Consider the following 26,038-nt stretch of genomic DNA (forward strand, 5'->3'; position numbering starts at 1 on the left):
TGTTTTTTTCACTCTTGACACGGTAAATACTGTCTCCACGTTTTCTCCATTTGCCAGTTATCAATCATTCTTGTTGCCACGATCTTGGTTTTTTTTATGTTTAGCTGAAACCCAGCTTTTGCGCTTTCTTCTTTCACCTTGATTAGAAGGCTCCTCAGGTCCTCCTTGCTTTCAGCCATCAAAGTGGTATCATCTGCATATCTAAGGTTGTTAATGTTTCTTCCAGCAATTTTAACCCCAGCCTTGCATTCGTCAAGCCCTGCACATCGCATGATGTGTTCTGTATACAAGTGGAATAGGTTGGGTGAGAGTATACAACCCTGCCGCATGACTTTCCCAATCTTGAACCAGTCTGTTGTTCCATGGTCACTTCTTACTGTTGCTACTTGATCTTGGAGCAGCAATGAAATCATAAAAAAACAAACAAAGCAGACATGACTTCTACTTCTATTATCACCAACTGGGGGCCCTTCCACACAGCCTATATCCCAGAATATGAAGGCAGGAAATCCCACATAATCTGAGTGTGAACTCAGATAACCCAGTTCAAAGCAGATATTGTGGGATTTCCTGCCTTGGTATTCTGGGATATAGGGCTGTGTGGAAGGGCCCTCAGTCCTCACTGCTATATATTTGAACGGGGTTATCTGAATCCACACTTAGGTAATGTGGGATTTTCTGCCTTGATATTCTGGGATATAGGGCTATGTGAAAGGGCCCTTAGTGTGGACTCAACCCAATCCAAAGCAAATATTCTGGCATATAGGGCTGTGTGGAAGGGCCCTTAGATAACCCAGTTGAAAGCAGATATTGTGGGATTTCCTGCCTAGATATTTTGGGATATAGGGCTGTGTGGAAGGGCTCTCAGTCTTCACTGCTATATATTTGAACTGGGTTATTTGAGTCCACACTCAGGTAATGTGGGATTTCCTGCCTTGATATTCTGGGATATAGGGTTGTGTGGAAGGGCCCTTAAATAACCCAGTTCAAAGCAGATATTGTGGGATTTCCTGCCTTTATATGCTGGGATATCGGGCTGTATGGAAGGGCCCCAACAGACAATGCCTTCAAAACCCTCCTCCGGGAAATAACTGCGAACTCCTTTCTTCTGAGAGAATCTGTTCCTTTTGAGCGGCCGGAAGAGGAAGTCGCCTGCGCGGCTCTGTCGAATGGTTGCTCTCCGTCTGCGCCTGCGTAAAGCAGGCCGGGGTGAGATCCTCAAGGCGCCTGCGCAGAGCGGGCAAGATGAAGGTGGCGGTTGCAGGCTGTTGTCATGGCGCGCTGGACAAACTCTTCGAGACGCTGCACTTCCTGGAGGAGCGCCGTGGCCAGGCCCTGCCCGACCTGCTCCTCTGTGCCGGGGACTTCCAGGCCGTGCGCGACGCCGGGGACCTGCTCTGTATGGCCGTGCCCGCCAAGTACCGCGAGATGGGCGGCTTCGCCCGGTGAGAGCGCCTCGCCTCGAGCAGCAGGCCCGGCTCAAAAGCTGTCATTGATGTGCCTTTCCTGTGCCTGTAGCCGGCTAGGGCGAAAGGGGCAAGCCTCCTCGGGAATACTTTTTGGACGGAAAACCTAATAATGATGTATAATATGTTGTCGAAGGCTTTCATGGCCTGAATCTATGGCAGGCAAACCAGACAAGTGAGCTGTATATATCTGTGGAATGTCCAGGGTGGGAAAAGAACTCTTGTCTGTTGGAGGTAGGTGTGAATGTTTCGGTTGGCCGCCTTAATTAACATTTAATGGCCTAGCAGTTTCAAGGTCTGGCTTCTTACTGCCTGGGGGAATCCTTTGTTGAGAGGTGATTGGCTGTCCTTGATTGTTTCTTGTCTGGAGTTCCCCTGTTTTTGAGTGTTGTTCTTTATGATTTAGATTTTTTTTTGTTGAAAAATTGATAGACCGATTTTGTTCATTTTCATGGTTTCCTCCTTTCTGTTGAAATAGCCACATGCTTGTGGATTTCAGTGGCTTCTCTGTGTAGTCTGACATGGTGGTTGTTAGAGTGGTCCAGCATTTCTGAGTCCTCAAATAATATGCTGTGTCCAGGTTGGTTCATCAGGTGCTCTGCTATGGCTGACTTCTCAGGTTGAATTAGTCTGCAGTGCCTTTCATATCCCTTGATTCATGTCTGGGCAATGCTGCTGTTTTTGGTGGACCCTATGCTTTTGATGCTGTCAAGGTGATGCATGCCATATGCCAGCAAATATGGAAAACACAAGAATGGCCATCAAACTGGAAAAATCAACTTATATCCCCATACCAAAAAAGGGAAATGCGAAAGACTGCTCAAACTTCCGTACAGTGGCCCTTATTTCTCATGCCAGTAAGGTAATGCTCAAGATCCTGCAAGGAAGACTCCAGCAATACATGGAGAGAGAGTTGCCAGATGTTCAAGCTGGGTTTAGAAAAGGCAGAGGAACGAGAGACCAGATTGCCAATATCCACTGGATAATGGAGAAAGGCAGGGAGTTCCAGAAAAACATCTATTTCTGCTTCATTGACTATTCTAAAGCCTTTGACTGTGTGGATCATAATAAATTGTGGCAAGTTCTTGGTGGGATGGGCATCCCAAGCCACCTTGTCTCTCTCCTGAGGAATCTGTACAAGGACCAAGTAGCAACAGTCAGAACTGACCACGGAACAACAGACTGGTTCAAGATTGGGAAAGGCGTACGGCAAGGCTGCATACTCTCACCCAACCTTTTTAACTTGTATGCAGAACACATCATGCGATGTGCGGGGCTGGATGAATGCAAAGCTGGGGTGAAAATTGCTGGAAGAAACATTAACAACCTCAGATATGCAGATGACACCACTCTGATGGCTGAAAGCGAGGAGGAGCTGAGGAGCCTTCTAATCAAGGTGAAAGAAGAAAGCGCAAAAGCCGGGTTGCAGCTAAACATAAAAAAAACCAAGATTATGGCAACAAGAATGATTGACAACTGGGAAATAGAGGGAGAAAAGGTGGAGGCCGTGACAGACTTTGTATTTCTAGGTGCAAAGATTACTGCAGATGCAGACTGTGGCCAGGAAATCAGAAGACGCTTACTTCTTGGGAGGAGAGCAATGTCCAGTCTTGATAAAATAGTTAAGAGTAGAGACATCATACTGGCAACAAAGATCCATTGCCTAGTCAAAGCCATGGTATTCCCTGTAGTCACCTACGGATGTGAGAGCTGGACCTTAGGGAAGGCTGAGCGAAGGAAGATAGATGCTTTTGAGCTGTGGTATTGGAGGAAAGTCCTGAGAGTGCCTTGGACTGCGAGAAGATCCAACAAGTCCATCCTCCAGTTTGAGGATGCCTGTGGGAGACTCCTCAGAGGTGAGAGGATCTCTCTTGTCCTTTGCTGAATGCAACTTTGTAGGATTTCTTTGGTGGGTTTGTAGATAGATGTAGATTGTGCCTCTTCATCAGCTTCCCTATGTAATCATCAGTGGTTCTCTTGATGTCTGGTGAGAACACTTTTCCCCAGGAGGTATTGTTGTCTTTACTTTCCTGGCTTGATCTTGGTCTTGCACTTCTTCTGATGTCTGTAGAGCCCTTTGTAGAGATCCTCTCTCCTCAGCAGGAGTCTACCATGGACTGAGTCTGCGCTAACCTAATCTCTCTGGGGAGGGAGTTGCAATTGCAACACTCATGCTTGCCTCCAACAGAAAAGAGTTCTTTCTCCCACCCTGGACATTCCACAGATCCATAAACCCCACTTGCTTAGTATCCAACAGACCTCACAACCTCTGAGGATGCCTGCCATAGATGTGGGCGAAACATCAGGGAAGAATGCTTCTGAAACATGGCCATACAGCCTGGAAAACTCACAGCAACCCATGAAAGCCTTCGACAACACACTGAACAACGTTATATATGTGTGTTTATAATATGAATTAATACTAGTGTATGCATTTCCCTCATACACCATCTCCCTCTCTCTTTTCTTTCTTTCACCCCTTGATTTCCCTCATACATCTTTCCTCTTTTTTCTTTCCTTCTTTCCTTTTTCTTCCTTTCTTTACTCATTTCCTCCTTTTTTTCTCCACTCCTTTTTCTTTCCCGTTCCCTCTCTTCTCGCTCCTTTTTCCCCCATCTTTTTCTCTTTTCTTTCTTTCTGTCCTCCTTTCCCTCACACACATGTTATCTAGCAGCAGCCACTTCTTTTTCCAGTGAAATCCTAGATGGCCACTTTATTTGGCAACATGGAACAACAGACTGGTTGAAGATTGGGAAAGTCGTACGGCAGGGTTGTATACTCTCACCCAACCTATTCAACTTGTATGCAGAACACATCATGCAATGTGTGCGGCTTGGCGAATGCAAGGCTGGGGGGAAAATTGCTGGAAGAAACATTAACAACCTTAGATATGCAGATGACACCACTTTGATGGCCGAAAGTGAGGAGGAGCTGAGGAACCTTCTAATCAAGGTGAAAGAAGAAAGTGCAAAAGCAGGGTTGCAGATAAAGATAATGGCAACAAGATTGATTGACAACTGGAAAATAGAGGGAGAAAATGTGGAGGCCACGACAGACTTTGTATTTCTAGGTGCAAAAATTACTGCAGACGCAGACTGCAGCCAGGAAATCAGGAGATGCTTACTTCTTGGGAGGAGAGCAATGACCAATCTCAATAAAATAGTGAAGAGTAGAGACATCACACTGGCAACAAAGATCCACATAGTCAAAGCAATGGTATTCCCTGTAGTAACCTATGGATGTGAGAGCTGGACCATAGGGAAGGCTGAGCGAAGGAAGATAGATGCTTTTGAACTATGGTGCTGGAAGAAAGTTCTGAGAGTGCCTTGGACCATGAGAAGATCCAACCAGTCCATACTTCAAGAAATAAAGCCCAACTGCTCATTGGAGGGAAGAATAGGAGAGGCCAAGATGAAGTACTTTGGCCACATCATGAGATGAAAGGAAAGCTTAGAGAAGACAATGATGCTGGGGAAAATGGAAGGAAAAAGGAAGAGGGGCCGACCAAGGGCAAGATGGATGGATGGTATCCTTGAAGTGACTGGATTGACCTTGAAGGAGCTGGGGGTGGTGACGACTGACAGGGAGCTCTGGTGTGGACTGGTCCATGAAGTCACGAAGAGTCGGAAACAACTGAACGAATCAACAACATCAACAGTTGGCATGATTTTACTTATCCTTTTGTTCCTCTGCTTAAATCTTAGCTTTTCACCCTGTAACAAAAATATGCAAATTTATTTGAACTCGGTTTATAAGTGGTGACCCTTTGGTTTCCACTGAGTGAAAAACATGAATGAGTGCAAACATGTAGATTAAATTCTTCATTGTTGTTTGTGTTATCTTAGGTATTACTCAGGAGAGAAGAAGGTCCCTGTCCTGACCATCTTTATTGGGGGAAACCATGAAGCCTCCAACCATTTGCAAGAGCTACCGTACGGTGGATGGGTGGCACCCAACATCTACTACCTTGGTATTGAATTTTACTTGGGTGTTAAGAGGTCTGTGGAATCAGAGAAAGCAGAATTACTGCTTGTGAAAAGAGACAAGAGAGCATTTTGTATTACTGTTTACAGTTGTATCTTACCTTTCCACAAAGGCACTATAGCTGTTGTCCCATTTTATCCCCAATATCCTTGTGAGGTGGGTTAGAGTGATGAACTCAATGGCTCAATGGGTTTAATGGCTGATGGGTGATTTGTGATAAGTGTATGCATTAGCTTTCATATATAGCATTGGACTGCATGTGTTCACCAGTGTACTTTTCTTCTCCTTCAGGTTATGCTGGTGTAGTCAAGTATCGTGGGGTAAGGATTGGTGGACTCTCTGGCATCTTCAAATCTCATGATTACAGAAAAGGTATGTTTAGGTGTAAGTGTAATTTTGCATACTCAAATTTAAAACAAACACGACTTTGTAATCTTTTTTTTTTTTTTTTGCTATCAATCTCCTTGCATGCAAGTGGCTTGTCTTTGTTGTTTGTTGTAAATTTTGTCATGTAAACTTACTTTGTTATTGATTTATATATTCATGTACCTTGCTGTATTTTGTGCATTATTGCACTATTGAGTGCTTCTGTGAGCTTACCCCCCACTTTTCGGGGAGATGGTGGCGGGATACAAATAAAGTTTTATTTATTATTTTTATTTCTGAGGTCTGGTTCGGATGTAAAGGGAAGCCATGGTTAACATTTCTCCCTCCTTGTAACAAGCATTTTGTTAGTGTAGTCCATGTCCCACATAAAGTAGTGTACAATAATATTTATTGTAATAATATTTAAATAAATATAATATTTATTATTGTAATAATATTTAAATAAATATAATAAATGAATATTATATAATTTATATATAATAAATATTATATAATTTATATAATAATATTTAATTGTACAATAAAGTACAATAATATTTTTACTATGTGATGCCCAAAGGGGATACTGATGGTAGGCATAAAAGAAGTTTGCATTCAGGCCTTAAGGCTCAACTGTTTTGTGATATGTTAACTTACAACATTAAGCACCAGAGTCCTAACATAGATGTAAATGCATCAATGATAGTCTTGTGTCACTAGCCAACCCCAATTTTCCCTTCAGTTGTTACTGAGACAGTACATGAATTGAAGGGTTTTGGGTAAAAGGTAAAGGTTTTCCCCTAACGTTAAGTCTAGTTGTGTACAACGCTGGGGGGTGGTGCTCATCTCCATTTAAAAGGCAAAGAGCCAGTGTTGACTGTGGCCATCATGACTGCATGGGGTGCCATTGCCTTCCCGCAGAAGTGGTACCTATTGATCTATTCCCATTTGCATGTTTTTGAACTGCTAGGTTGGCAGAAACTGGGTCTAATAGCAGGAAATCACCCTGTTCCCTGAGTTTGAACCGCCAACCTTTCAGCCAGCAAGTTCAGCAGCTCAGCGGTTCAACCTGCTGCGCCACTGGGGTTTTTGGCTAGCATAGCCTTTATTCTTATAACTGGTTTTGTTCAGTTAAGCGCTTCTTGACTTGTTTCAGGTCACTTTGAATGCCCACCATACAACCAGCAGACACTAAGAAGTGTCTACCATGTAAGAAACATTGAAGTCTTTAAGCTAAAACAGGTCAGTATATATGTCAGCCCGTTTGCTAAGAAGCAGTGTTCCTACATCTACTTATTTTTTTTTTTTAATAATTTTTTATTCAAATTTTCATCCATATACAATAAAAACAGGGAAAAGGCGGAAAAGAGAAAAAAAAAAAAAACCAGGAAAAGAATACATTTAGCCAACAAGAGAGTGCCCAGTAACCAATCCAAGATATGGAAGAAAAAAAAAAAAAAAAAAAAACACACACACCCGGAAGTGACCTCCATTCAACTTACTTTGTACTTAACCCATAAGCTATATAGGCTTTTACCGCCTGGTTTAATATATATCTCTATCTTATATCATATAACTAATATCTAATATATCGTAACTCGTCGTATTGATCTGTAAGCATATGCAATGTCCCTTTTTATATCTTCTAATCTCCTTCTTAGTCAATTCTAGGACCAATTGTCTTTGTTTTCTAAATACTCTTGTAATACCGACCAGTCCGTAGGGTTGGTTACCCGACCCTTCCATTGTTTGAGCCAGTATGTAAGTTCGTCCATGTCCTTGATGTCTTTTATTTTAACAATCCAATCTGTTTTAGTCGGTATATTTTCCTGCTTCCACATCTTGGCATAAACCATTCTTGCCGCCGTAGTAAGAAAAGTAAAAAGTTTTTCCTTATTGTCGTCTTTCAATAGGTCTGAGTCAAACATCCCTAATAAATACAGTTCAGGTTGCAGAGGAAATTCTAATTTTAATATTTTCTTGCATTCAAGATGGATCATTTGCCAATAAGTCTTCGCCTTATCACAAGACCACCACATGTGGTAAAAAGATCCATCGTGGTTTTTACATTTCCAACAATTTATGTTCATTTGTTTGTACATTAATCCTAATTTTTTGGGGGTCATATACCACCTATGCATCATTTTTAATAGATTCTCTTGTAAGTCTGAAGCATAGGTATATTTCATCCTTTTCACCCAAATTGTTTCCCATTCCTTTAATGAAATCGATCTGCCAATATTTCTCGCCCAATTAATCATTGAGTCTTTTATCACCTCTTTTTCTGTAGCCCACTCCAGGAGTTTACTATATAATTTTGTAATAGTTTTCCTTTCTGATTGCAATAGTTTTCCCCAAAAGTCCTCTTTTTCTACAAAACCTCTCTTTTTATCAATATTGTAAGCCTCTTTAAGTTGTGCATACTGGAACCAAGATATGTTTTTAAATTGTTTTGTTTCCTACATCTACTTATTTACTTACTTAGGCAATCTCTCGTTGTCCGAGTAGAATTGTCTTCCAAGATCTGGCGGTGTGTCCGTTGGTGACTGTGGAGCCCTGTTCTTGCTCTGCATGTTCTCCTGCAGTGAGGACATTGGTTTCCAGGTGGAAGGCGGTCCTGGTCGGGGTTGGGTTGATGTGCCTTTCTCTTGGCACATTTCTCTCTTTTGCCCTCCTTTCGTACATCTTCAAAAAATCTACAGCACTGATGGTCACAGCTGACCTCCGTCTGGAGCGCTCAAAGGCCAGGGCTTCTCAGTGTCTCAGTGTCTATGCCAGAGTTTTTAAGGTTGGCTTTGAGCCCATCTTTAAATATCTTTTTCTGCCCAACATTCCGTTTTCCATTCTTGAGTTCAGAGTAGAGCAACTGCTTTGGGAGACAGTGGTTGGGCATCTGGATAAAGTGGCCGGTCCAGTGGAGTTGATGGAAGAGGACCATGGCTTCGATGCTGGTGGTCTTTACTTCTTCTGGCATGCTGACATTTGTCCGCTTGTCTTCCCAGGAGATTTGCAGGATTTTTCGGAGGCAACACTGATGGAATCATTCTAGGAGTTGCATGTGACGTCTGTAGATAGTCCACATCTCGCAGGCATATAGCAGGGTTGGGAGGACAATAGCTTTATAAACAAGCACCTTGGTATCCCTATGGATGTCCCGGTTCTCAAACACTCTCTACTTCATTCAGAAGAATGCTGCACTCACAGAGCTCAGGCGGTATTGTATTTCAGTGTCAATGTTGACTTTTGTGGAGAGGTGGCTGCCAAGGTAGCGGAAATAGTCAACATTTTCTGATGTTACAACATTAAGCTGTATTTCCTACATCTAAGGTGAATGGGGTTGCAAGGGAAGGTCTCTTCAGTGTTAAGTCTCTTCTGTGGGAGCCATAAAATATGGTTCACCTGTCCTAAACTGTCTTGTAGGGAGGGGAGAAAAACATGTGTGAGTCTGAAAGGAGACTAGGCTGACTAAAACCAGAATCATTTGTATTGCTCTCCTTTCATTCTTAACAGCTAAAACAACCTATGGACGTGTTTATGTCCCATGACTGGCCAAGAAGCATCTATCATTATGGAAACAAGAAGTTGCTCCTTAAAAAGAAATCCTTCTTCCAGCAAGAAGTGGAGAGCAACACTTTGGGGAGCCCTGCTGCCTCAGAGCTTCTGGAGCACTTGAAACCCACCTACTGGTTCTCAGCGCATTTACATGTGAAATTTGCAGCATGGATGCAGCACAAGGTAAATAAAACATAGTTATCCAGCTTTGCAGTTGTTGGAATGTGTGTATGTGTGTGTGTGTGTGTGTGCACTGGTGGACAGCTGTTTTTTTAAATGAAGATGGGAGTATAAAAGAAATTATTGTGTGTTAATATTTTGAAATAATGCCCTGCAGCAGACAGGTATTACTGTAGCTTATAATTGTCAAAAATATAAGTTTCTCAAGGGATCCAAGATTGAAGCCTGTGTTCATTTTCAAAATAAGAGGACACTTTCAATTCATGAAGGGACATGTTATCAGGCAAAGGTTCCCACTGATGGAAGGAGGGAGATTTGTCAGTAGCTCACCCTAAAATTGCTTTGGAAATGTAAATACAGAAGAACAATTTTCATGGAACTGAAAGAGTTACAGGAAAAGGACAAAATTGCTTGTCTCACCACATACAGCAAGAACATTTCTTTGTGGCGCACATGTCACTGAATACTCTGGTTAGCATAAGACAACTCACAATCCAAGCCAGTATTGTTAAACTACCAGATTTCTGTTGAGTTGGAAACTGATATCTTTTTGTTATTGGCAACAGCATCTTCCCCTATGTACCATCATGGAGATTAAGATCCTACGGGGAAGCCCTGCTTTCCGTCCTGCCATTGTCACAGGCGCAATTGGTGGGGCCGAGAGACAGGACCTTCTCAGTGATTGCTTCCCGGCTATGGAACTCCCTTTCTGGTGAGATCAGGTTGGCCCCCTCCCTCCTGTCCTTTAGAAGGATGGTAAAAACTTGGCTGTGGACCAAGCTTTCGGGACAGGACAATAAAGCGGCAATAGGAAAGATGACCAGGCCAATTAGATTTGACACTGATGACTAGGACGGTTTTAAATGTTGTATTTTAATATTTTGATAAATGTTTTTTAATGTTTATGTATTGTATGTGAATTTGTGTCCCGACATTGAATGTTTGCCGTGTATACGCTGTGCTCCGCCCTGAGTCCCCTTCGGGGTGAGAAGGGCGGGAATATAAACATGTTAAATAAATAAATAATAAATCATAGCCAACAATTTAATATAAAAACATTTTGGTGCTGTCAATCCACTTATGGATTTTTAAGACATAAAATTGCCTAGTTTCAGACAAGATTTTCCTACTCGTCAAATCCATAATAAATAAAAGAGGAAAATCTCAGAGGTTTTCGAAAGCTTTCATGGCCGAAATCACTGGGTTGCTGTGAATTTTCTGGGCTGTATGGTCATGTTCCAGAAGCATTCTCTCCTGACATAGATGTGGGAGAAACATCAGGAGAGAATGCTTCTGGAACATGGCCATACAGCCCGGAAAACTCACAGCAACCCAATATCTCGGACATTATTGGCAATGGGAATTTCTTGATGTTCTTGCGTGTTGAAAATAAGGCTCGTAAATTATCTGTTGAAATACTTATACTTGCATCTCTTTGGTAGTCACAGTCCTTAGTGAATTCCCTTTTTAGAGTGTGATGAAGCTCAGAACCTTACAGCGTTACAGTATGTTTTGCATTTTTGCTTGCACTGTAACTATCAATAAACTGGATTTCCTCTTTTGCTATCTGAAAATGTCAAGTTGCTCAGCTGAAATGTCTATAAAACAGAAAATGGTCAATTGATATTTGGTTTAAAACCAGTGCTTTAGGAGATTACTGTAGCTCAGTGAAAGAGTGATCACCATTAAATCTGCTATGCAGATTCAGTCCCTGACACATCCAGTTAAAGGTTCAGAGATTACTTGGTAGGAGAGACTTCTGTTTGAAACTTGGGGAATCACTGCCAGTCAAAACATATGTTACTAATCTAGATACCATATATACTTGAGTATAAGCTGAGTTTTTCAGCCCTTTCTTAAGGCTGAAAAAGCCCCCCTTGGCTTATACTCGAGACAGGGTTATTTATTATTTTACTCTGTTATTATTATTTTTAGTACAATTTTTCTTTTACTCTATATGTTATTACATTTGCTATTTTTCTCTATTATTATTACATTTATTATTTTACTCTATTATTATTATTATTATTATTATTATTATTATTACCTTTATTATTTTACTCTGTTCATTATGATTACATTTATTATATTACTCTATTATTATTGGAAAGATACATAACTACATTTACATTGAAGAAGGTTAGACTTCTGGTTTAATCAGAGTTGGACAGTCTTATCTTAAATTTCAGTTTTATCTAAATATTCAAAAACATTTAACCTACTGGTGCCTCAATTAATGTAATTTCATTGGTATCTATCTTTATTTTGAAATGTCCCAGTAGCTGCTTCATTTCTCACCCTTGGCTTATACTCGAGTCATACGTTTTTCCAGTTTTTTGTGATAAAATTACGTGTGTTGGCTTATATTCAGGTCAGCTTATACTCGATTATATACAGTAGATTAATGGTTTAACTCAACATAAGCAAAACACTTACTGTATCGAGTCATGTATAAGTTGACCTAATGTCTAAGTTGACGGCAGGTTTTAGGGCCAATATTACGGATTTTGATAGAACCTATAGATAAGTCGAGGGTCATTTCGCAGAGATGGAATGCATCTTTTCCAGTCGACATCATTCCATACTCAGGCTTCCAGAAAGGTCAGAAGTAGTGTCATGGCAAAGAAAGTGGAGGGGGCTGTTGCTTCTTTTAGGTTCTCCAAGGCAGACTAAGCTCTTGCCTTTTTCCACTCTTCTCTGAGGAAGGGGTGGTTTCTTTTTTATAAGACACAATACATTGACCTGTGGCTCAGTCAACCCAAGTTTTTGGGTTATTTTTTTTTTTTACTAAAACTTGTAAACAAACACGAGTTTATAGAGTATGGATAATATATAAATATATCAAATCAATCTTTGTGGGCTAACAAATAACAATGCATTTTAAGCTGTTGATGACATACTATAATTTTTCCAGTGATGTATCTTCTCTTGTTTACAGACCAATGGCAAAGAACAGGAGCCAAAGACAACAAAATTTCTGGCCCTGGATAAATGCCTGCCTCACAGAGACTTCCTGCAGGTAAAACCTCCGACATTGGCCTTCCTCTGTTGGTGATCCGGAAGCTCAAGTTGGTACAAAATGCAGCTGCTCAGCTTCTTGCGGGAATTCCGATGAGATGCCACATAACACCAATCTTACTACAGCTGCATTGGTTACCAATTGAGCACCGGATCACTTTCAAAGTAATGGTACTCACCTTTAAGGCCTTGCATGGTCTGGGGCTGATGTACCTGAGGGACCGCCTCACCCCCTACCAACCCCAGAGATCCCTTCGTTCTGAAAACCAAGATTTGTTGGAAATTCCCAGTGTCAAGACCTTGCGTCTAACAGCAACCAGACGCAGAGCCTTCACGGCAGTGGCACCATCACTCTGGAATACTCTGCCGCCTGAAGTCCGTGCCTTGCGGGACTTACCAGCTTTCCGCAGGGCATGTAAGACATACCTGTTTCGACAGGCTTTTAATGTTTGATATTGCTGTTTTTAAATTGTTTTAAATTGCTTTTACATTTTTTTAGATTTTAGCCATTCTTGCAAGCCGCTCCGAGCCCCAGGGGAGTGGCGGCATATAAGTTCAAATAATAAATAAATAAATAAATGTTTCCATTGAGTACACAGTATCACCACACATAAGACATAGTAGAGATCAGATTCAGCTGTGAATGGAAAAAAATAGTTAGCCATCCACTTGATATGTGTTATTGTACGACAACATAGAGAACCTTTGATCTTCCAGAGAGGCTCTTCTCTCGCTCCCGCCCTCATCGCAAGTGCAACTTGTGGGGACGAGAGAGAGGGCCTTCTCTGTGGTGGCCCCCTGGCTCTGGAATTCACTCCCCAGGGATATTAGGCAAGCCCCCACCCTGGTAATCTTCAGGACGAGCCTGAAAACTTGGTTATTCCAATGTGCCTTCAGTGATTGAATGTAAGATACTCCCTGACCAAACTCTGCATAAAATGACCTCAGAAGCACTTTATTTTGTGATTCGTGCAATTAAATCCTACCTCATCCTCGGATCCCTTCCCTGGTTTTTTACATTGTCCTCTCTCCCAGTGTTTTAAAATTTTATCCTTGAATTTGGCCCTGCTCAGTGTGATCATCTGTGTTTTACCGTTTGATTTTATGCTGCTGTTTTGTTTACTTATATTGGTTTTGCATCTTATGTAATTTATTTTGTGATTTTTTGTTTTGTTTTTGTGTTTATATTGTGTTTCACTGTATTGATGGGCATGGCCTTATGTAAACCCCCCAAGTCCCCTTGGGGGAGTTGGAGGCGGGGTATAAATAAAGTTGTTATTATTAGTATTAAATGTCTGTAGGAGTTTCCTCAGGGATATGGCTAACGACAGGTCAGAAGTTACAGACGTGCCTTTCTTGTTTGTTGAAAGTATAACTTGGGGAATTGAGAGTGGCACATATTTTTATTCAGCAATTTTTTTCCAGCTTGTATAAGCCTTCCTTCATCGGAAATGGATGGAATAAATAATATTAGCAACCCAGAACAGGGTTGGTTTAGAGCCTCAAACTTGTAAAAAGACTGGAGGTCCAGGCTGAGAGTCTTGATGATTCATCTTAGATACAATATCTGTAGTTTTTGCATCTATGTTTTGCAACTTCGTTTTTCTACAAGGAGAAGGCAATGTTGTATGTCACAAATGTAGTCCAGTTACCTTTGGGACCATGGTGGTGCAATGAGTTAAACCCTTGTGCTGCTGAACTGCTAATCTTAAGGTTGGCAGTTCAAATCTGTGGGACAGGATGAGCTCCCGCTGTTAGCCCTAGCTCCTGTCAACGTAGTAGCTTGAAAACATGCAAATGTGTGTATGCCAGCCACACAGACAGGAGGTGACAACACAGGTACCTCAGCTTGAAAATGGAGAATAACACCCCCCCCCCCCAGAGCCAGAGAAGAGCACCGCTTCCAGAAGCCAGAAATGAAAAGAGAAGCCTTTCCCTTGACTGTGTTTGTGTGTCTCGTTGTATGTGATTGTAAGGCATTGAATGTCTGCCTATGACTACTGTAAATGCTGTAATCCACTCTGAGTCCCCTAGGGGAGATGGCGGAATATAAATAGTGTGTTGTTGTTGTTATTGTTATTATTATTATTATTAGTGATGTTATTATTATTATTATTAGGGAGTGGCAGCGGATTGTGTTGGCTACTCAGAGAATGGCCAACAACACAACATCTGGCCTCATGGACCAGCCCACCGCACTTTATGATCGGAATCAACATCTTCTCACGGACAATTTTGCAGTGGACATTGCCGATCTAATGATAAACAGAGGCAGATGGACCTCCAAGAGGGCAGTCTGTAATTCCTTAGCCCAAATCCTGGGTAAAAGATCACAGGATATAAGACTAAAAGCCATAGTGTGGTTATGGAGGGATTATCAATCCTCTGACCGTTCCACCCGTCTTCAAATTTCACCAGAAGACAACACTTGGCTTGGTGATCTAATGGCTAAACAACCTGGCCTAAAGAAATGGGGCATCACCATTAGGAGGGTAGTTGTGGACCCTTACATTCGCCCCTTGTTTGATCCCGGGGTTTCGTCCCATCATGTTCCATCTAGCCCCCGGGCGAACTCCACAACTAGCTCTCCAGTTAGGGCCCCCCCTCCTGGTTCGTATAACTTTGAGACCCCATCTGCCCCGGTTGCTTCCACTCAGCCAACCACACTTCTCCGCTCGAGAACGCTCCCGTTATTCAGCCCACTCAGCTCCCTTGATGTCTCTTTATCCACCTCAACATCAGACTCATCCCTACCAAATGCCCAAGGGAGATTATTCCCCAGCCCGACTTCGTCCTCTGAGAGCTGACTAGTTCCTGGCCGGGCAGGGGGGGGGAGGGTTCCAGAGAAAGGGGGTGCTATCCGAGTCGTGTGGGGAAGGAGATTTGCGGGCCACAAACATCCCAGGGAGAAGCGCAACAGAGTCCTTGCGACCCTGGAAAAGGTGGGTAGTGGTAGGCTCCTTGGCAGCCCCCTTGGTCTCAAGGTCCTTTTGATCAATGCCAGATCCGTTAACGGCAAGACCGCTGCCATCCAGGACTTGATCCTGGATGAGAGGGCGGATCTGGCATGCATTACCGAGACCTGGTTGGACGAGGTGGGGGGTGTAAACCTTTCCCAACTGTGTCCACCAGGTTTTGGAGTGCATCAACAGGCCAGACAAGGGGGGCGGGGAGGAGGGGTCGCAGTAGTCTTTCGGCAATCCATCGCCGTGACCAGATGCGTTGTCCCACAGGCTTCTGGGTTTGAATGTGTCCACTTGAAGGTGGGGAGCCGTGACAGTGTGGGGTTCCTGCTGGTGTATTGCCCACCCCGAGATCCAGCAGCTTCCCTGTCTGAGCTAGCGGAGGTGGTCTCCAATTCGGCCTTGGTCTCCCAGCGCCTGGTGGTGCTGGGAGACTTTAACATCCACGCTGAGACCACTTTATCTGGCGCAGCTCAGGACTTTATGGCCACCATGACGACCATAGGACTGTCACTGATAATATCTGGCCCCACTCATCAAGCTGGACATACTCTCGACCTTGTCTTTGTGGCGGACAATGAAATGGTCAGAGTGGAAGATCAAAACATCCTTCCGGTGTCATGGTCTGACCATCATCTGATCACTTTTAGACTTGCTGCGACCCTAAACCTCCGCAGGGGTGGAGGACAAATTAAGATGGTCCGCCCTAGGAGACTGATGGATCCGGATGGATTCCTGAGGAATCTTAGGGTTCTTCCTGCCTTGGAGCCTGGCGATTCTATCGACGCCTTGGTAACTCTCTATAATGGGGAGATGGCCAGGGCGTTAGATACGATCGCACCTGAACGCCCCATCTCGTTGCGTCGTGACAAGCCATCTCCTTGGTTCACCGAGGAGCTGGCTGTGATGAAGCATACGAGAAGGGGGCTAGAGCGCAAATGGAGGAAAACTCGGGAGGTGTCTGATCGAGCACGGGCTAAAGCCTCTCTTAAGGCATACTCCGTGGCTATACGGGTGGCCAGGAAATCATTCACGACCGCCCGCATTGCATCTGCAGCAAATAGATCATCGGAGCTGTTTCGGGTCGTGGGAGAGCTCCTCCACCCTCCTGTGGTGGAGGAGGTCCCTGACGACCCTGCAGCTCGGTGTCGCGATTTCGCACACCATTTTGCAGGTAAAGTCGCCCAGATACGTCTTGAGCTCGACTCCAATTTCATCGCAGTGCCAGAAGAGGTGACGGAGGCACCTGCTTGTCCAATCTTGTGGGATTCTTTTAGGCTTGTTCTTCCTGAAACTGTAGAGGAGACTCTTGGGGCTGTGAGAGCGACCACCTCATCTCTAGACCCATGCCCATCTTGGCTCATTAAATCAGCCAGAGGGGGGTTGCTTGACTGGTTTGTACCGATTATCAATGCATCGTTGGTGCAAGGAATTTTTCCATCTAATTTGAAGCAGGCTGTGGTTCGCCCACTCATCAAAAAAGCTTCCCTTGACTCCACGGTGCTGAATAACTACAGGCCAATCTCCAACCTCCCCTTTTTGGGTAAGGTGCTGGAGAGGGTGGTCGCCTCCCAGCTCCAGGGTTTCCTAGACGACACCAATTACCTAGATCAGTCACAGTCTGGTTTCAGGCCTGGTCATGGCACCGAGACAGCCTTGGTCGCCTTGGTGGATGACCTCCGCAGAGAACTGGACAGGGGGAGTGTGACCCTGCTGGTTCTCTTGGACATCTCAGCGGCTTTCGATACCATCGACCATGGTACCCTTCTGGGTCGTCTCTCCGGGATGGGCCTTGGGGGCACGGTTCTGTCGTGGCTCCAGTCCTTCCTGGAGGGACGAACTCAGATGGTGAAGCTGGGAGACGCCTGCTCTGACCCCTGGCCTTTGTCCTGTGGGGTCCCGCAAGGCTCTATTTTGTCTCCCATGCTTTTTAACATTTACATGAAACCGCTGGGAGAGGTCATCCGGAGTTTTGGAGTTGGGTGCCATCTCTACGCAGATGACACACAACTCTACTACTCCTTTCCACCTAATTCCAAGGAGGCTTCTTAGGTGCTAGACGAGTGCCTGGCCGCTGTGTCGATCTGGATGAGGAAGAACAAGCTGAAGATCAATCCCGATAAGACAGAGGTCCTCCTGGTCGATCGTAAGCCGGATCGGGGTATAGGGTGGTCACCTGTGTTGGAAGGGGTTACACTCCCCCTGAAGCCTCAGGTCCGCAGTTTGGGTGTCCTCTTGGATTCTTCGCTTACACTTGAGGCTCAGGTGTCGGCGGTATCCGGGAGGGCCTTTGCGCAACTGAGACTCGTGCGCCAACTGCGACCATACCTCGTGAAGGCTGATCTGGCCAGGGTGGTCCACGCCTTGGTCACCTCTAGAATGGATTACTGCAATGCGCTCTACGTGGGGCTACCTTTGAAGACGGCTCGGAAACTGCAACTGGTTCAGCGTGCAGCAGCCAGGATGCTAACTGGAGCTCATTATCAAGAGAGGTCTACCCCTCTGTTTAAGGAGCTCCACTGGCTGCCATTCATCTTCCGAGCCCAATTCAAGGTGCAGGTGCTCACCTACAAAGCCCTAAACGGTTTGGGACCACCCTACCTGCGTGACCGTATCTCCATCTACAAACCCACGCGCTCGCTTCGATCATCTGGGGAGGCCCTGCTCGTGATCCCACCCACGTCGCAAGCGCGCTTGGTGGGGACACGGGACAGGGCCTTCTCCGTGGCGGCCCCCCGACTCTGGAACGCCCTTTCAAAAGATCTCCGACAGGCCCCCACACTAGCAGTTTTCAGAAGGAATCTGAAAACTGGCTGTTCCGTTGTGCCTTCCCGGATTAAGAATCCCCATCCCAAGTCCTAGTAGCACTTTAGCACAATTAATACTGCTGCACACCGTACTTTAATTCCTATGCCCCTCCTGCCATTTCAGCACTTTTAACCATGTACCCCTCTCGCCGGCCGAACCAGTTTTTAATATGTCTTGATGTATTGTTATTGCCGTTTTGCTAATTTTTTTATTTGTTTTGCTTTTTGATGTTGATTTGCTTTGTTATTACTTGTTATGTTTTCTATTGTATTGTGTGTTATGGCTCCGGCCTGTGTAAGCCGCATCGAGTCCTTCGGGAGATGCTCGCGGGGTACAAATAAAGTTAATAATAATAATAATAATAATAGTGCTTTAAATTCACTACTATTTCTTTGATGTTAAGAGGACTCAAAGAGTTCTTTTCATCCAACATCTCCCTCTAATCTCCATTTTTTACAGATTGTAGAGATCCCACATGACCCAAATGCATCTAATCACCTTGAATATGATCCTGAATGGATTGCTGTTTTGAAAGCTACTAATAATCTCATCAACATATCTGCAAATTCCTGGAATATGCCTGAAAACAATGGACTTTATGAAAAGTAGGTAGAAATTATTATTTATTTGTACAAAAAAGTATTTGCTGTATCCTGAAAAATGTTGTAAACTTGAGAGAGCTCTATTACAATTAAAGTGAAGAACTAACAGAAAATCCAGGAGGGAGTCTCTCATCCAGTATCAGCCACTGATTTGAGGATCTGGGTTTTTGCCTGCCACATTTGAACTCTTGCTTGCTGAGGTGTTTCTGCGAGTATCTCTGTAGATCTTAGGAAGTTATTTCTTGATTTAAGATGTTGCCATGCTGGATGATACCTGAACAGAGGATGGGCCAGAGAGGTCAATGCCTTAGTCCTTTCACTACAGGCTGCTACTTCCTGACGGATATCTGGTGGTGCAATACCTTATAATTTCTCCAGTGGTGTTGGGTGTAGGCATCTTTTGATAGTGTCTAAACCTCAGATACTAATTGTTTTCCAAGTTCCTACATCACATAAGCCAAATGCAAAGCCCATGGACCTAAATTGGCCTGCCAGGTCCGGATGCATGTAAACAACTGCCAAGATCAAAGCTGGGCAAAGGTATGCTTACTTTTACTTACTTAGGCAATCCCTCATTGTCCGAGTAGGATTGTCTTCCAAGATCGGTGTGGGTGACTGCACAGCCCTATTCTTTATCTGCATGTTCTCCCACAGCGAGGGTACGAGGGTATCGGTTTCCAGGCGGAAGGTGGTCCCAGTCAAGGTTGGCTTGACTTGCTTTCCTCTTGGCACGTTTCTTTCTTTTGCCCTCCATTCATGCCTCTTCAAATTCTACAGTACTGCTGGTCACAGCTGACCTCCAGCTGGAGTGCTCAAGGGCCAGGGCTTCCCAATTCTCGGTGTCTATGCCAGAGTTTTTAAGGTTGGTTTGAGCCCATCTTTAAATCTCTTTTTCTGTCCTTTAACATTCCATTTTCCATTCTTGAGTTCAGAGTAGAGCAACTGCTTTGGGAGACAGTGATCGGGCAGCGGAGTTGATGGTGGAGGAGCATTGCTTCAGTGCTAGTGGTCTTTGCTTCTTCTAGCATGCTGACGTTTGTCCGCCTGTCTTCCCAAGAGATTTGCAGGATTTTGCGGAGGCAATGCTGATGGAATCATTCCAGGAGTTGCATGTGACGTCTGTGGATTGTCCACATCTCGCAGGCATATAGCAGGGTTGGGAGGACAATGGCTTTATAAACAAGCACCTTGGTATCTCTACGGATGTCCCAGTACTCAAACACTCTGTGTTTCATTTGGGAAAATGCTGCACTCGCAGAGCTCAAGCAGTGTTGTATTTCAGTGTCAATGTTGACTTTTGCAGAGAGGTGGCTACCAAGGTAGCGGAAATGGTCAACATTTTCTAATGTTACACCATTAAGCTGTATTTCTGGTATTGGAGAGGGATTGGCTGGTGACTGCTGGAAGAGCACTTTGGTTTTCTGGATATTCAATGACAGGTTGAGCTTCTTGTATGCTTCTGTGAAGGTGTTTAGAATGGCTTGTAGGTCTTCTTCTAAATGTGCACAGACGACGTTGTCATCAGCATACTGGAGTTCTATAACATGTTGTAACCTTGGTTACAACAAAAGATATGCATGCATGCTAGGATATTCTATTTCCACCCCCTCTAGTGGCTGGATGTAGTATTGCGCACAGGGACTGCTCCACAGTAACCCTTAGTGGCTGGAAGGATTTGCAGGTTTGAGCAACCTGTGGCCTGCCTAATTGGACTTGAGGTCCTATAATCTATTACTATTTTCCACGTTAATAGGAATTGGATTTACAAAATGGCCAAAAAGTTAACTACCCATCAGTTAGCTTTCTTCCAAGAGTAGGTGAAAATTAGCCCTCGAGATGCTGGACCACAACTCATGTATTCTTTATCATTAGACATGTATTTATTTATTTATTAACCCTGTTTATACCGAGGACCCCTGGTGGCGCAGTGGGTTACGCCATTGAGCTGCTGAACTTGCTGACTGAAAGGTCGGTGGTTCAAATCCAGGGAGTGGGGTGAGCTCCTGCTGTTAGCCACAGCTTCTGCTAACCTAGCAGTTCGAAAACATGCAAATGTGAGTAGATCAGTAGGTACCGCTCCAGTAGGAAGGGGCTTACAAGCACAACATTGGAAACCAAATTGTGCTTCAAATAAAATCCAGTTTAATATTTAACCACATAACTCATTTGAATCACGGAGATATGGGACCCAAGAGATGAGATTATTTTCTCTATACTTCCTTTGATATAAAGGAGGTCCCACTAAAAGAAAGAAAGTTGATATAGCTGGCTCACATAATTTGCAGGCCATTAAAGAAAATAAGAATGTGTGTACAACACAGCTACTCCATATATTTGGGGAGAAACGCAAGAATGAATCATGGCCATAGATTACACAGAATCCATTTCTTTTCTCTTTTTTGAAATAGACTGGCTGCAAATCATAGATAGCAGACTACAGAATTTTACTCTGATATATCCCTGTTGGGCTTGGAAGCCCAAACTAGTCATAGAATCATAGAATTGGAAGAGACCTCATGGGTCATCCAATCCAACCCCGTGCCAAGAAGCAGGAAAATCTCATTTAAAGTCCATTATTATTATTATTATTATTATTATTATTATTATATTGGAATATATTAATAACAGAATATTATTAAAATATAATTACTGTCAAAACAGCGATGATTGAATACTAGAATTGGAAGGGACCAGGGCCACCCAATCCTATTTTATCAAGCAAACACAATCTAAACCCTCATGACAGATGGACACCAGAGTCTCCTTCTCTGCTTAAAAACATCCAGAGAAGGAGACACCGTTATTATTGTGTTGCTGAAGGCTTTCATGCCCGGAATCACTGGGTTGCTGTGAGTTTTCCGGGCTGTATGGCCATGTTCCAGTAGCATTCCCTCCTGACGTTTCACCCACATCTATGGCAGTCTCTGTTTAAAAGCTTCCAAAGAAAAGTTCAGGATCCTCAATAAAAGCACTATGCATTCACACATGCACACACAGTGAGAGTGAGATTTTGGAGGATTAATTCCTCTATTTCAGTCAACACAACCTACAACTCATGAGCTTGTCACCCCTGGCCTACATGATTTAGTAGAAATCCCAAAGTCTGTTGTGCTTTTGAAATTACGTGTGGCTTCATGGAGCTGTCACACTTGTTCAGGCATGCTGAAAAAAAATATTACTGGCTAGATTCTGAGCAAAATACATTCTTGCCACTCATTGAGTATGTATTTTTTGGGGAGGGGTCTGTCTTGAAGTGGGTGGAGAGGAGGAATTACCAGGTGAGATTAAGCAAGCCCCCACCCTAGCAGCTTTTAAGAAAGTGCTAAAAACTTGGCTTTTCTGATATGCCTTTGGAGAGTGACCACCCACCCTTTTTGTTGGTTTCCATCTACAGTTTGTTTACACAATGCACTCTCCCAGACCCCAAAAAAGCCCAAAACCCCTCTGCTCCCTCGTCTCGGGCTCCTCCTTTACAAATACACTTCCTCTACTTCCCATCTCACCCAGGATTTTAATGTTTTTAACATTTTATCTTACACATCTGGCCCACCCTCTGTGGTTGTTTTTATTATGTTATTTTGCATTGTTTATTTTATTTGTTGCATTATGTATTTTGTTGTGTTTCATTTTCTTTTGTATATTATTCTGTTGTATTATTTTTGGGCTCGGCCTCATGTTAGCTGCCCTGAGTCCTCATTGGGGAGATTTTTTTTTGTCATGTCAGGAGCAACTTGAGAAACTGCAAGTCGCTTCCGGTGTGAGAGAATTGGCCGTCTGTAAGGACGTTGCCCAGGGGACGCCCGCATGATTTGATGTTTTTATCATCCTTGTGGGAGGCTTCTCTCATGTCCCCGCATGAGGAGCTGGAGTTGATAGAGGGAGCTCATCCACCTCTCCCCGGATTCGAACCTGTGACCTGTCGGTCTTCAGTCCTGCCGGCACAGGGGTTTAACCTACTGCGCCACCGGCGTCTCCTCTTGGGGAGATGGTGGCGGCATATAAATAAAGATTATTATTATTATTATTTGAAACACAACAAGATGAATCCACAGCAGACATTCTGCTGGCTGTTGAATTGGATCATACATCGGACACTTCCCAAGTGTCTAGGACAATGGTTCTCAACCTGGGGTCCCCAGATGTTTTTGGCCTACAACTACCAGAAATCCCAGCCAGTTTACCAGCTGTTAGGATTTCTGGGAGTTGAAGGCAAAAAACATCTGGGGACCCCAGGTTGAGAACCACTGGTCTAGGATGTATTGGCGAATAATGCGTGCAGATCCCAGTAAGGTGGCTTTCTGCAGCTGGTAATTTTGTCAGCGCCGACTGTGTTTAAGTGCAGGCCAAGGTCTTTAGGCACTGTACCTAGTGTGCCAGTCACCACTGGGACCACCTTTACTGGCTTGTGCCAGAGTCTTTGCAGTTCGATCTTTAAATCCTCATATCATGTCAGCTTTTCCATTTGTTCCTCTGCAATCCTGCTGTCATCTGGGATTGCGACATCAACGATCCATATTTGTTTTTTAACACAATTGTGAGGTCAGGAGTATTATGCTCCAAAACTCTGTCTGAATCCGGAAGTCCCAGAGGAGTTTGGCGTGTTCATTCCCTGTAACTTTTTCAGGCTTGTGATCCCAACAGTTCTTTGTCGCAGGCAGATGGTATTTGTGGCACAAGTTCCAATGAATCATCTGAGCAATGGTGTTATGCCTCTGCTTGTAGTCTGTCTGCGCAATCTTCTTGCAGCAGCTGAGGATGTGATCTATTGTTTCATCTGCTTCCTTGCAGATGATGATGATGATGATGATGATTATTATTATTATTATTATTATTATTATTATTATGTCATCTAACCTCCCTGTGTTTGGGTTGTTGTGAGTTTTCAAGGCTGTTTAGCCATGTTCCAGAAGCATTATCTCCTGACATTTCGTCTGCATCTGTGTTTAATGTAGGTGGGACTACAGTGTTTCAGAAGAAGACATCAGGGGCGTTTTGGAAGAAGCAAACCATGATCTTCAGGTTCCAGACAATTTCAGTGCTATGGCTGCTTGTTGTGATGCAAACACATCCCAGCAACACATAAAACCAGTTCATCGAATCAATCCCCAGACCACAGAATTCTGTGCACGGTTTGGACTTACAGACATTAATGCCAAAATCCAGCAGCTGAAAGAAGATATCTTAGGACACAGAGATGATAGTGAGGAGGAAGAAGAAGAGGCCATAGACAGCACTGGGTCTACAGAAGAGCCTAGTGACTATAGTGCAAATACTTCTGCTTTGTCATCATCTGTCAACCCTGATGAAATAATATTAGATGAAGATAGTGCTGAGGATGAAGATCCAGAGACCTCATTGGACCCAACGTCTGAGAAGTCATCTAGCATCTCTGCAACATTTTCTGATGTCAGGATCCTCCCAGATTCAATGACAGTGTCACCAAGTGATTCTGTTGACCCTCTGGGCGATGAATTGGAGACATCAAATGAAAAGGAACACCCAGAAGAGCAAAGTCCTGGTGAGAACTTACTGAAAAGGATAAGTGGTGAAAAGAAAGAAGAAAACAGTGGCCCAAAGAGAATTAAAAGGCGAAATCAAGCTATCTATGCTTCCAAAGATGAAGATGAAGTAGAATAAGTAATCTCTTCATTGACTGAGGGTAATCTTTTACTGCTATGCCTATCTACAATAGATAGGATGCTTGGGGTTGATTTATTTTGCAGTGCTGTATAGCATTGATATTTTAATTAAAAACAATAAACTATTATTTTTGAAGTCGGTCAGATTTGACATGGGGCACAAATGTAAATGGGAAGAAAACCCTGTTAAAGATTTTGTAAGTGAAAAGCAAGCATGGAGCCTTTTGCATTTTTACATTGTCTTCCCAAACAAATATAGGATTTCTAAAGATATTTTAGTAAAAGATAGGAAAATGTTCTGGTTTCTTTGTTGCATTTGATGGATCATGTTTAGCATAATAATACCACATTGACAGTTTGCTTTTTCTTTCTCCCACTCATTGGCTATGAATTGTTACATCTGAATCAGAGTGAAGAGAAAGGGGGCCAGGGGACGGTTCCATCTTGTCTCCTGCATATGTCATCAGTTGGGGACCCCTCCCCCAAGCACCAACTGCTTCTCTGGGCCGGAGTGAAGAGAGAGGGGGCCAGGGGACGGTTCCATCTTGTCTCCTGCATATGTCATCAGTTAGGGACCCCCCCTCCCCAGCACCAACTGCTTCTCTGGGCCGGAGTGAAGAGAGAGGGCGCCAGGGGACAGTTCCATATTGTCTCCTGCATATGTCATCAGTTGGGGACCCCTCCCCCCAGCACCAACCGCTTCTCTGGGCCAGAGTGAAAAGAGAGGGCGCCAGGGGACAGTTCCATCTTGTCTCCTGCATATGTCATCAGTCGGGGACCCCTCCCCCCAGCACCAACCGCTTCTCTGGGCCAGAGTGAAAAGAGAGGGGGCCAGGGGACAGTTCCATCTTGTCTCCTGCATATGTAATCAGTTGGGGACCCCTCCCCCCAGCACCAACTTCTGTTCTGGGCCAGAGTGAAAAGAGGGGGCCAGGGGACAGTTTCGCCTTGTCTCCTGTGCTATGCTAATAATATAATATAATATAATATAATATAATATAATATAATATAATATAATACAATATAAATATAATATATTGTATATCCATATAATATTTATAATATTATAATGTAACACAACATAATACTAATAATAATATATTATAATTATATATTTTATATTACATGTAATATTACTAATAATATTACAATATAATGGTATAGTACAATATAGTAATATATATTACTGATATTGTACTATGCTAATAATATATTGTTTGTGTATATATATGTTGTAAGCCGCTCTGAGTTCCCTTCAGGGTGAGAAGGGCGGCATATAAATGTCATAAATATATAAATGAATAAATAATCATGCATTCAATGCACTTAATACAGATTTTCTTGGTTTCTTCCCAGTAGTGAGAGTTGTTTTGTATAGGGATTAAGCAATATAGTACCCACCAGATATTTTGTATTTTTGCACCAGATCTCATCAATGGGTGCAGTGGGTTAAACTGCTG

The 26,038-nt window shown here is 43.5% G+C and overlaps 1 protein-coding gene across 1 annotated transcript; it reads left to right on the plus strand.

Annotated features, from left to right (window-relative positions):
- Positions 1–1,200: 1,200 nt before the first annotated feature.
- Positions 1,201–24,790, plus strand: DBR1 (debranching RNA lariats 1). The gene is made up of 8 exons (XM_060783927.2): positions 1,201–1,445; positions 5,312–5,436; positions 5,742–5,822; positions 6,973–7,058; positions 9,327–9,551; positions 12,487–12,567; positions 18,797–18,942; positions 23,892–24,790. The coding sequence occupies exons 1-8, from the start codon at positions 1,246–1,248 to the stop codon at positions 24,574–24,576; spliced, it is 1,629 nt and encodes a 542-aa protein (XP_060639910.2). The 5' UTR covers positions 1,201–1,245; the 3' UTR covers positions 24,577–24,790.
- The last annotated feature ends 1,248 nt before the right edge of the window (positions 24,791–26,038 follow it).

Source organism: Anolis sagrei, chromosome X (assembly GCF_037176765.1).
Source record: "Anolis sagrei isolate rAnoSag1 chromosome X, rAnoSag1.mat, whole genome shotgun sequence".
Classification (NCBI taxonomy): domain Eukaryota; kingdom Metazoa; phylum Chordata; class Lepidosauria; order Squamata; family Dactyloidae; genus Anolis; species Anolis sagrei.

What these genes read in the sequence shown, in the direction of transcription:
- DBR1 (XM_060783927.2), top strand. Translation starts at nt 1,246, where the DNA reads ATGAAGGTGGCGGTTGCAGGCTGTTGTCATGGCGCGCTGGACAAACTC. An exon ending in GAGATGGGCGGCTTCGCCCG is followed by an intron (nt 1,446 to 5,311) that starts GTGAGAGCGCCT and finishes GTGTTATCTTAG; the next exon opens with GTATTACTCAGGAGAGAAGA. An exon ending in CTCACAGAGACTTCCTGCAG is followed by an intron (nt 12,568 to 18,796) that starts GTAAAACCTCCG and finishes CATTTTTTACAG; the next exon opens with ATTGTAGAGATCCCACATGA.